Source organism: Marmota flaviventris, chromosome 1 (genome assembly GCF_047511675.1).
Source record: "Marmota flaviventris isolate mMarFla1 chromosome 1, mMarFla1.hap1, whole genome shotgun sequence".
NCBI lineage: Eukaryota > Metazoa > Chordata > Mammalia > Rodentia > Sciuridae > Marmota > Marmota flaviventris.
This window is the reverse complement of record NC_092498.1, coordinates 47,421,722-47,434,417: the sequence shown is the minus strand read 5'-3', so window position 1 is coordinate 47,434,417 and position 12,696 is coordinate 47,421,722. Positions and strand designations below refer to the sequence as shown.

The window sequence follows — 12,696 nt, the reverse complement described above, 5'->3', positions numbered from 1 at the left end:
TCTCCAATATGGTGATTCTTATCAATGCATTGCCTCTATAAATTTTCATTATACATATGCCATATGCATGGTCACAATCTGATTTGTACTGAAAAAAAATCTTATCATATGGCAATCTCCACAGATTTCAAGATATGTAAACCACTTTCTCTTTCAAATTCATAAAAATAATTAAACACCTGAAGAGGATATATGCATACCTACTAAAAATGAGAAAAAAGGAATGAAATTAGTTTAAATAGAATTCAAAATTAATGTGATATTCTTTTTTTTTTTTTAATTTCACCATAGAGTTTATTAATGGATACTGGGTAGCTCATAGACTTTCTAAGGATGGCCAAATAAGCACTAATACTAGAACTTACAGCTGTTAATCTGCAAAGCTATACGCAAAATTTTTAAATTCCCCTGTAAGTTCCCATATAGTTCCATCTATTGTCCACCAGTAGTCTCTTCAACTAAAATGTGGAATTCATTTTTTTCTTTGAACTATTTTATTTTTAATCAGCTAATAATTTAATCATATATTATTATAAAATGCCCTATTTTGGGACAATTTCATGAATAACTCAATATAAATTTAAGCTAAAGTAAATATGACAAATCTAATGAAAAATGAAAATCTGTACATGATGAAGTTATTTGTAAAATGATCTTTTTCATATTTTTTAATCTAAGTTTGGCCTAGATTAGTAAATTACTGCCTATGTTGAGATGGTACTGCTCCATGGCTAAGGAGTGCTTGTGACAATGGAGGTATCAATGATCTGCAACACATTAACACATACCTTTTTCTACATTTGAGCATTATGTAGGCTAAGTCTCTAACAGATGCAGACTCAAACCTGGAAAACCTTTCAAATTAGCTATGAAGGCAAGAAGTAAAATTACATACAGAATGAAACTTAGTTACATCAAGGGTAATTCCAACTAGAGATGACAAGACTTGGGAGTTGGAAAGGGCTTCAAGGAGAAGGTCAATGCAAAGACTGGTTCTCAAAGAAGAAAACTAAAGGGCAAACATTCTACAGAATCTACAAAATCAGAGTCTTACAAATGTGCACAGAAATGAATAGATAGTATGTGACCACGGGGTTTCATGTCATACCAGAAGATATCCCACACCACCAAATCTAGCTGCTAAAGTCAGTGGAAGGAAAAAGAGGGAAAAAGGGATTTTTAAAGAGGTGATTTAAAGGCTACATTCCTGTATCATCTCATCTAAAAAATCTTTCAGATCTCAGTGCTACTAAACTCTTCACTCCATTGCTTTAATTACAAAGTCATTAGACAGAATACCCCAAATCTCAGCCCCTTGATGTTTGTACATTCTGAGCATCTATAATCTGAAAATCCAAATGAAATATGCTCTCAAATTCCTAAATTTTTAAGTGCCATTATTATGCCACAAGGTAACAATCACAGGTGCATTAAAAATATCATTTAAAATTGTTTAATGCACTAAACATATTATATAAAATTACCTGAGGCTTTGTGTGTAAGATGTATATGAAACAAATAAATTTTGTGTTCAGATACCTGTTAAAATATTTAAATTTATTATTTGAGCATTTTGCCTTATGATGTACTATGTACAGATACCTCATATGCATATACCAGAAAAAATTGAAATCTTTCTGGTCCCAAGAATTTTGGATAAGTGATATGAATAACCTGAACCTTTTTCTCTCTTTCTCTAAAACTCTTCATTCAGATATTCACAGACTCACTTCATCATTTCAGTTAGCCATCAACTCAGATGTCAGCATGTTAGAAAGACCTTCTCTGTCCTTTCTCCCATACTGCAGCCTTATTACCCAGATTTCTTTCTTTCATAGAACTCATCAGGATCTAGAATTATAGCACAAATTTATATATTCTGCCTTTCCCACTATTTCAGATCTGCACCTTGCTTAAAGGTAGGAAGCTGGGTGTATGCTTATTTCTATGGCCGACAAGAAATAAGTTATCAAAAAGTCTGTTAAATTAAATTGAACTCTGAGCCACATTTTGATTTCCTGAGAGTGTATGCCACTAATATTATTTTGTGTCTACAAAAGCACTATTACTTGTATTAAAATAAAAAAGGAAGATGGGTGAATTAAGTCCACTTAACATTTAAAAATAATACAAGATCTTTTACTTTTAGAACAAAGCCTTTCCATCCAATTTGACATTTTCTCAACTGTTATCCTCTCTTTTAGTGTTGTTTTTTTCTCATTAACTTCTGATAACTCCTTCCCTACTCCCTCCACGTTTTCATGATTCAGATTTTCTTTACATAACACACTTTCAAAATTTCCAAGGCAAAGTGATTGTACAATGCCATTTTATGTATCTACATCGATGTTTATATTTTGTGCACCTTTTAAGCCCTTAGAATGTGGACTTCCAGACAACAATTTCATGTACCTTATATGTAATTTAGAGATAATGGTTCACTATCTCTATGCAGAAATTAGTCAACAACCATTAACTCTAACCTTTGCAGAAAAAATTAGCTATAGATAAAAAAGTAGATAAATCTCACAATGCTTCCCAGTCAAAAGAGAAAGACAAAAAAGAGTGGGTCATAGTACATCATAAGGCAAAATGCTCAAATAATAAATTTAAATATTTTAACATGACCCTCCTCTTCCCTAATCTCTCCCCCTCCCTAACTTTCCCTTCCTAACTTCAGAAGAAGTTGGATTACCTTTCTTCCCCAACCTAGGCAGAGTTATTCATTCTTGAGCACACACCCATTACAGGAAAGAGTAATTCAGACTTCAAGGATGGTACCAGAAGAACTAATAAATGACTGTCTCCCAAATTAACTAGTGAATTACAACTCCAGGCAAGGGAACCTGGAATGTAGCCTTTAAATCACTTCTTTAAAAATCCCTTTTTCCCTCTGGTAGGCAGAATCACAGACTCTAGGACAGGAGTCCCCTGTGTTTCTCTTCTGCTAGCAAATCAATAAAAGTTATTTTTCCCTTTTCTCTAAATAAATAAATATTTTTAACATGGAACAAAGCCAAGACTCTTATATTAGTGGATTATTGCTACTACTGAGACAGCACTGCTCCGTGGCTATGGACCTCTCCATGGTGTGCAGGTATTCACTCATTTCAAGATCCAAATACATAAACACAGACCTTTTTCTACATTTGAGGACTGACCTAGGTAATAAGCCTTCAAAAATTACAGAATCAAATATCCAAAAAATTTGAAATCTTTTTGGTCCCAAGAATTTTGGATAAGTGATATATATATATATAAGTAAGGTGTAAGAAATGAAACCACAAATTATATGCAAAATGAGACTTTAATACTAAAGTCAAACATAATTCCAACAAGAGGTGATGTAGGCTTAGGAGGTTGAAAAGTTTTCATGAACAAGATCAAGGCAGAGGCTAGTTCTTGGAGAAGAAAACAAAAGTGGAAAACATTCAAATGATAAAGCAAAGAACCCTATAATGTGCACACAAAAAATAAAGAGATGGTGTTTCACCACTGGGTATCTTTTCAATACCAGAAAATATTTCATCCTGCTGAATCTAGCTGCTGGACCTAAGGGGAGAACAATACTTATTTCTCTCTGTATATGTATTTGTGGTCAGAAAATAATATAAAACGCGAGAGAAAATGGGGAGAGGGAAATAGGAATGAATTTATCATAGTTCTGAAGGAAAAATAATGCTTCCTTTACTGTCAAAGATTTTTGCCTATTCGTGTTCTTCTGATGAAAAAGAAGTTAAATTGCACATTTTCAACAATTCACAGGCTAATTCATTTTATTCAATGTAGGCAAAATGACTGATTTACTTTTCCGTCAGTCCAGGTACCATTAAGTAGTTTCCCCCAAATGGCATAAAAGTTCACTGGATGAGAACATATTGTTATATTGTATCAACTGGGCATCATCATGGTAAAAAGCAAAGGCAAAGCCAGCAATGATATTAAGGAATGTGGGAAAAGTGAGACACAGAGTATAGAACAAGGAGAGAAATTCACTACATGAATGGAATAAACTGCCAACTTGTTCCTACTCTTATCAGAAGCAATCCCCAGATAATTATTACAGCATATTTCTATGTAATATTTGAAGATCTTAAGAAAAAATGAGTTTAAAAGTGAAATTCCAAAAGTACTGCTATTATTTAATGGTATTAACTATGGGAAAGTTACAAGATTCTTGCAAGTGTGAAATGATAAATTTTTAAATAAATGACAGCTAAGTTTTCTTCCACTAGGAATTGAATGATCAGTTAATAAGAAATCTTAATGTCAGTAATTCATTTTCAAAGATGACTATAACTGGGAGAAAAGTTCTGAATTAAATGGTGTAACTATAAAAATAAATATAAGACAAAGTCCATCAGTAAAAGGAACAAACAGCAGACCCACTGAAAATCAATAATGTTCCCTTATCTAGAGTACCATGTTGAGATACCATATATTATTTCTTTCTGACATATTGTCTAGAAAGGAAGTACATGCTAAAAAGTTTTACATGGTAGGAAAATTCACATAGTTTAAAATGCCAACTCAAATATTGTTTCTATTTCAAATGATGGCTGCAATAATATGAAAACACTTAAGATAGTGTTTAATGCTAAAAAGAAGAATACATACCACATTTCAACTTCTATCCATTTACATTCTCCACAGAACTTCATACAAATGTGTTGTAGTATGCCAAAATTAAAATGACTCTTACCCATAATTGGGCTCTTCACCAGTCAGATAAATTTTGGTACTTCCCTGACTCTGTAAACATTGTTAGATTAACACATTAGCAATATTTAAGTACAGAGGCTAACAGAAGGGGGGATAATTCCATCAATTTTAGTAGATGCATGCACTGAAAGTCTCTATGTAAATGATTTTGCAAGATTTACTCCTTATATTCCCCATTGTAATTAGAATTGTGACAGGTAGCAGGAGGATGCTATTTAAGAGTATTTTTATATTTCTTTTTATCATATAGCATACATTTGATCATGAATGAAATGATAAATTCCTTTCAAATTATGCCACTCTAAAAAGCAAAATTTCCTTTTTTGAAAATGTCATGTTGTTAGAAAAATTGCAATGAGCTGGGCATGAAGGCTCCTTCTTGTAATCCCATTTAATCAGGAGGCTAAGGCAGGAGTTGAAGGCCAACCTTATCAACTTACCAAGACCCTTTCTCCAAAATATATGTTAAAAAATTAATGAAATTAAATAAAATGGACTTGTGACATAGTTCAATCCCCAGTACACCAAAAGAGGAAAAAAAAAAAAAATTTCAATGAAATTTTATTTTGCCTTAAAAAAAAAAACAAAAAAAAAACTGGGGGTTGAACCCTGGACCTAGTGTATAAGCATGTGATCTATCATTGTGCTATACCCCCCAGCCCTTGCTTTTGTTTGTTAGTTTTTGTTTCTTAAAATACAAATTCACTAATATTAAAATTGAAATATGATATTGCTAGTTTTTGATGGTTTTAATCAATAGACAACTACAAAGTTTCCTTAAAGCAAAAATGTACTTCTACCATGCTTCAGGTAAATATACGATATAAACAAATAATTTGCTTTCCCAAATTTGTTCAAACTTCAGAATATGATTCATGTAGTTAAATACACAAAATTTACAGCGACTCAGGAGGCTGAGACAGGAGGATCACAAATTTGTGGCCAGCCTGGGCAAGACCCTATTTCAAGATAAAACTTTAAGTAGGGACACAGATATATACACACTTAGTGGTAGTATTTGCCTAGCATGCGTGAGGCCCAGAGTTCAATCCCCAGAATTACAAAAAGTAAAAATAACATCAAAAAATTTCATTCTAAACATGAACTTTACAGAAATGCCATGTAGCAGCTTTCTTCTCCATACTGGAAACTTTGATGAAAACAACTTGGTTTTAAAATGTAAAAAGTGGTATGGATCACAAGATGATATTTCTGAAGTTCTTAAGATTTATATTATAAGCAATATCATCAATTAAAAAATGTGTCTAGGACTGGGATGTGGCTCAGTGTTACAGTGATTGCCTAGCATGAGTGAAGCCCTAGGTTTGATCCTCAAGAATGCAATGAAATTTTTTTTAAAAAAAGTTGATTATCTGTGGGGCTGGGGATGTGGCTCAAGCAGTAGAGCGCTCGCCTGGCATGCATGCGGCCCGGGTTCGATCCTCAGCACCACATACAAACAAAGATGTTGTGTCCGCCAAAAACTAAAAAATAAATATTAAAATTCTCTCCCTCTCTCTCTCTCTCTCTCTCTCTCTCTCTCTCTCTCCCCCCTCTCCCCCTCCCTCTCCCTCTCCCTCTCTCTTAAAAAAAAGTTGATTATCTAAATGGTTAGTAATCTTGATCAGGAATATAAATATTGCCTAACATATGAATAGTTCCTCAAATTATTCAATATGCCATCTGGTTACACTTTTAAATCCTTTTAAAGCTTCCCAAACTGAAGCTTGACCCTATTGAACAAATTTTTAAACAGTTTTTGATTATTATTGGTGAACATCTGGAAGTTTCCTGAACTGAGCAACATTTAAACACTACCATCTGAACAAAGACTATCAACGGATGTTATCTCTTTTTCACCATAGCAGACTAAGGCAGTAATCAGAGTTTTCCCATGGAAAGGGAAATGGGTGGGATGGAGGCAAAAGGGTAACCAGGGCCCTGAGCAGGTTAATAAATATCTTCGAAAAGAAAGGATGGAATGGAGGAACAGACTTACGGATATTGTGTAAAATGACCTGAGAAGTAGTCTTTAATTCTACCACTCCTCCATGACAAAGCTCTTGGGTATTTGTTCTCATGTAAGTAATGTTTACATAAGCTGGAACTTTTGATAGCCATTTTTTAGGATCACCTTTTCACATCTATTATCATTAATTGATGAAAATCAATATCATTAAAATTATAGTCACATTAAAAAGAGCTCAGGCAGGTGTTGTGGCACACCCCTATAATTCCAACTCAGGAGGCTGAGGCAAGAGGATCACGAGTTCAAAGTCAGCCTCAGCAAAAGTGAGGCACTAAGCAACTCAGTAAGACTCTGTCTCTAAATAAAATAAAAAATAGGACTGGGGATATGGTTCAGTGGTTGAGTGCCCCTGAATTCAATTCCTGGTACCCACTCCCACCTCCCAAAAAAAGCTCAGAGTATAATGGAAAATTCTTGATCATCTCACAGACACAACTTCATGGTATCTAAAACTACTGCGTACATTCCGTAAGTTTACACTTTATACTTTATCCTCTAAAACGGCAGCATAAAAGATAGTCAGGCAATGGCTTTTGCTGAATATATTCTATTCCTACATAATGCTGTTGAGTCACAAAATAACCACAGATAAGAAATCAAAAAGGCACTGCTTTTAAGAATCTATTTCTCCAGGAAATTAAAATGCACTATAAATATTTTTGATGAGAAATTAAATACATTTTCCTAAGAAATTTTGTTGTTATATAAAGCATATGCTTTGCTAAATGTCTACATATACTCTCATTTTGGTTGCAGTAACATTTCCACATCTGAAAAGTTGGATGGTGTATTCCATTAGAATCATTAATTAGCTTAATTTCCTGAAAATTAAAATTTTCAACTTCAGTGAAACTTGTCTTGAAACTAACTCCCGTTTTGCTTCCAAGTTCTGATAAAGTGTACATATATGTATATGTGTGTGTGTGTGTGTGTATATATATATATATATATATATATATATATATATATATATATTTAATCCTTCTAATCTACTTACCTATGAAACATGTGAACTACTCAAGCATTATTATTCAGTTTCTTACTGCAGAAATAAGTATTTATAAACATTTTGTTTATATAATAAACATTGTCATTAGTGGTTAAAAATTCTTCATTTTTTTTCTGAAAACAAACAAATTTCAAAATAAAAGTTGGAAGTCATTTCAGGGAACAAATATTAAAATAATACCAACTTTTCAGGAATAGAATAGAACTCTTAGTTAGATGAAATTATCAGCTCAACAACTTTCATTGTAATAGTTCCTACATTCAAGACATATCTATATGTAGATATAGCTATATCTAGACAGTAGATAAGAGTGAAATGACATGAGACCTCATGAAAACCTGCCATATACACCAATTTTTTAAAGTATTATTTCCTTTTAATATTTCTTCCTTTATTGCAGCATTCTTTTATATTCACATATACTTCTAATTTACAATCATAACAGTGATTGGCACTGCTCAATTGTCCCATAATAATAATTTTGAATGACATAAAGGCAATAAGACAAAAAAAACCCAAATTATCTTTTAATAAAGAGAAAGCACTTAAGGTATTCTGAATCTTCTTCACAATCTGTCACAAAACTGTCAACCAAATAAAAGGGAAATATAAACTATATGATATGAACATCACTAATTGCTTTTTAAAAAATCTACCCGTAAGTCTTCAAAAATAAATGAGACTATGTCAAAATCAAAAGCACTGTATTTTTACTTTACCATAATTTGTTAATTAACTCACCCAAAATTCCTCATGTAAAAAATATTCCATTAGGTGGCCATCTGACAACATGAGAAACTGTTCAACACAATATGTCTAATAAAATTAAGTTGACTTTAACCACAATGTCATTTAAGGAAGCCAATGAAATTAGCCAGAAACAAAACTTAAACAGCAGCCTTGGGAATAACTTTTTTCTTACAGCCATTACCAAATCCTTACTGAACTGATTACCTATGCAAGAAAAGTAGCATAAAGCTGAAGAAAGGGCAATAACATCACTCCTTGGCTTATCTAAAAACTAATAAAAGTAAAAGGCTCTAACCATTTTATTTTATTAGATTCTCTAATATGTATAATGCTTCGACTTTCAGCAGTTTGATTAACATTCTTAATCATCTGACACTTCTTTTTTTCCTACCATCTAAACAATTCTTAATACTAGCCCTAAAAATCTATTTTAAAATACACATGAATTCAAAATAGTCCCTTCAGTTATAAAACTTCATCTCCCCCCACAATTAAAGAATGCACAAAAGAATTCTAGAAGGAAATTAGGAACCAAAATTGTATAATGCAGTCTGTCCTTGGTGAACATCAATCTCACCAGACATTCACTGCTCTATCTTCCATGCGTATTTAGTGGGTGTGGATCCATTGCTCAGGATCTGTAGTTTCTAAAAAAAAAAGTGTGGATGACAATCATGTGCTTCTTTTTTTTTTTTTTTGAAACTGTGAACCTAGACTTTTAAATATCATTCCACTACATTTTGTGGAGTTGATCAGCTTCAGTCCTGACAGACTAAAAAATAACCTATCAGCTGTAATGAAAATGCACCTATTATTACATGCATATTTTAAAATTCTTCTGATACATCTACAATCTACTTTTTGTCATGTTGTAAAATAAGAATTGTGATGCTGAGAGGGAGAAATGCATTTCATATGTATCAACAGGAAAATAATACTTCAAATATACATGGAAACTTTTCATTGGAATGCATGGAAGCATTTTCTAAACATTGCAGTACATGTTGTGCATATTCACATATTTATTAGGGCATAAGTTTTATTTTTGTTTTTCTTTGTTATATATTTTTATATATTCATACATATATCTTTAACATTCTCCTATATTCAGGAATTCCAAAATTTGTGTATTTATCCCTTTCAGGGGTCAATACTCGATATCTGCCAGCAACCCACTAGTACCTCAATCTTTGCATCATACCATTTCACAGATTAGAAGACTTTCCAAATAATTTAGATAATGTTTTCCTAAATGTACTTAGGCAAAAGAAAACAATTAGTTTCTCTGAAGTATCATAGCACCTTAAAAGACCCACAATCAACTCCCCCACATCCAAACTCCACCCCATTTCCCTTGATGGCACCTACCCTAATGTTGTCATGGTGACGATGGTATACCAAAATGCTGCAGGGATGCTGGTGAACTTGCTGGCTGAAGACCCCTTCTCTGCATAGAACATAACTGTTGCGAAAATGATGATGGCCATAGTGAGCGAAAAGAGCAAGAAGCCCAATTCCGAGGCACAGCTCTTCAGTGTGTACCCCAGGATGCGGAGGCCTTGGGAGTGGCGGGAAAACTTAAAGATCCTGAAGACTCGAAAGACTCGAAGTGTGACAAAGGCTCCACTGACATCCTCATTGTCTGTCATGACCAGCCCAATGTAATAAGGCAGGATGGCCACCACATCGATGATACTCATGACACTGCGCACAAAACGGTAACGACTAGGTGCTGCAGCCAGGCGAAGCAAATACTCAACTGTAAAGATCATGACACAGGCGGTATCCAAGCAGAAGAAGGCCACTGCATACCGCTCCCCACAGGGCAGTTCCTTGATGTGGCCTGGGCTAGACCCACAGGGCACTGTTTCTACCACATTAGCGATGACTGAGACAGCAATGAAGAACCCTGTCACATAGTAGAACACCAGGGCCATTGTGCTAGTGTGGGGGTTCTCAAAGGCCCTCCAGACCCTCTGCCTAGCGGTCATGGTGGGCAGGGCACTCTCCCCGGTGTTGTCAGTGTCGGCATCGTCCTGTAGACGCTCGGCATTCTCTCGCCTGCGGTCCTTGTACTCCTCATAACAGCAGTCGCCAATAATTTCTGGGATGAGGCCAAAGAAGGCCAATTCTTCATCATAAGCAGAGATGCACTCATGGCGGGGATAGTGGAGCTTCCCCGTGCGGTAGAAATTCAGAATGTGGCGGAAGATGTCTGGGTCACGGTCAAAGAAATATTGCTGAGTCTCTGGATGGTAGAAAAAGTCTCTCTCAGAACTGCCCAGCAGAGTGTCTGGGTACCGTTCCAGGGTGTCCTGCCACGTCTGGAAGCGGGTGCCACTCACATTCAGCACAATGAGGGCATCCTGGGTCCTCTTTCTCTCCTGCCTTGGGGGAGCAGGCATGGGCCCAGAGGCCACAGGCATCCACCCAATGGCTGCTGCCCTTGCAAAGGGCAGCCATGCGGCCACACCAGCCGCCATGTTGCCGGGAAGTGGGGCACCAAGAGCAAAGGAGCTTCTACAGTGGGTCAGCCAAAGAAGCACAGTGATACCCTCTTCGTCTCAAGCCCAGTACTGGGGAACACGGTTCAGAGGTATCACCCTACTCCAAAACAGTGCTCCAGGTGAAGTCAGTCCTCAGGAAGGCAAGTTTCCCTCTCAGGTATTAGGAATAACAATTTTTTAAAAATGCAATCACCTCCAGTAGAAGCAAACCCAACCTGTGTCAGCAGTAGCACAGGCCCCCTCCTGGCACGAATGAGTACACAGGTGACTGGATGCAGCAGTTTCTTCAAACAGGTGTCTAATTTCTCCCCTGACAGAGTCTGGACGATATGGGGTCAGTATGTGGAGTAGCAGAGAGAAAACGAAGAGTCACCCAGTGGTGTTATTTTGACGAATTGGGGAACCTTCTCACCTTCCCTTTTCGCTCTTTCAAACCTTCCCTTTCCAAGTAGCCCTTCCCGCCAAAGGAGTCTCAAACAAGCGACCTGTTGTTGTAGCTTCGGAGATACAGTCACAGCTGCTGCCCCACGTCTCTGGGAGTCCGGTTGCCGCCTCTACTACTCCCGTATTTGCAGAGATGGAGGTGATGTGCCCTGGGCACGGTGGGGGGCGTTAATACATAGATCCTTCTCCCCCACGTCTACAAACACCCTCGGTGTCTGCCAAAAGCGTTCGCCCAATAGCCCCTTCACTCTCTTTTCAAGTTCAGCTCAGGTGCAGTGTGACAGTTACTGAGCCCGTGAGCTGGCAGCCGCCGCCACCGTGGCGGCAGCAGCATCTGCCTCCGTGTAGAACGCGCCTCGCCCGCGGTACCTACCTGGCAAAGTGCGCGCTGCTGCTGAGTTGCATGGAGACTTTCTCCTCGCTGTGCACCCGGAAAAGGAAAAGGAGAGAAAGCAGCTCCCCAGCAGCCGGATCCGATGCACCCAGGGAGCATAAATAAAGCTCAAGCGAGCTCTTCCCCTTCCCCCATCCCTCCGTACCTCCCTCCTCCTTTTCACCTTCCAAAAGCCAGGCGCAGGCGAGCCGAGCAACAGCAACAAGTTCAAAAGGTGCGGGGGAGGCGAGAACCGAGGGCACTCGCTCCAGCCAACTTACTGCGCGGCCGCTGTCACCGGGGTCGGGGCTGTGCGGTGTGGGGCTGCGCGGTGGCTGGGCTGCGGGGCTGACAGGCGGGCGACGGCGGCGGCGCTGCGGGGCCGGAGCCGGGGCCGGCTAGGGCTCTCGTCCGAGCGCTGAGGCTGGAGGCGCTCGGCAGCGCGGGGGCGCGGGAGGACTGCTCCTTGCTTCCCCGCCAGTGGGTGGTCCTGCATCTCCCCGAGCTCCCCTCGCCGCTCTGCTCGTGCGATCAATAAATAAGAAGAAAATAAATAAATAACCGCGCGCACGCCCCGCCACGCAGGTTAGGAAAGGCGTCTCCTGCCTTTCCCTCGGCTTGACCTTTCTCCGCCCCCGCCCCCTCGGGCTCCTCTCGCTCCACCCCAGCCACCCACCAGCCCCGGCGCAAAATGTCACCGAGGGAGAGCATCCAGGTGGTTCTGCCGGGAGAGGAGAGCGAGCCTCGGATGAACAAAGGGAAGCTTCACGCGCTCGGCTGCGGTGGTTTGGTGGAGAAGAGGAGAAAGGGGACCGGTGCCTTCCTTCTGCCTCCCAAGTCCCCGTTCAAGGCGAGCGTGGGA

General features: G+C 38.2%; 1 protein-coding gene across 1 annotated transcript in view; it reads right to left on the bottom strand.

Moving 5' to 3' along the window:
* Kcnd2 (potassium voltage-gated channel subfamily D member 2) overlaps positions 1-10,993 on the bottom strand; it is a 462,573-nt gene extending 451,580 nt beyond the window's left edge. The window contains exon 1 of the mRNA XM_027926440.3: positions 9,879-10,993. Coding sequence (XP_027782241.1) covers positions 9,879-10,993 — 1,115 coding nt within the window. The remainder of the gene's footprint in view (positions 1-9,878) is intronic.
* Between the last annotated feature and the right edge of the window lie 1,703 nt (positions 10,994-12,696).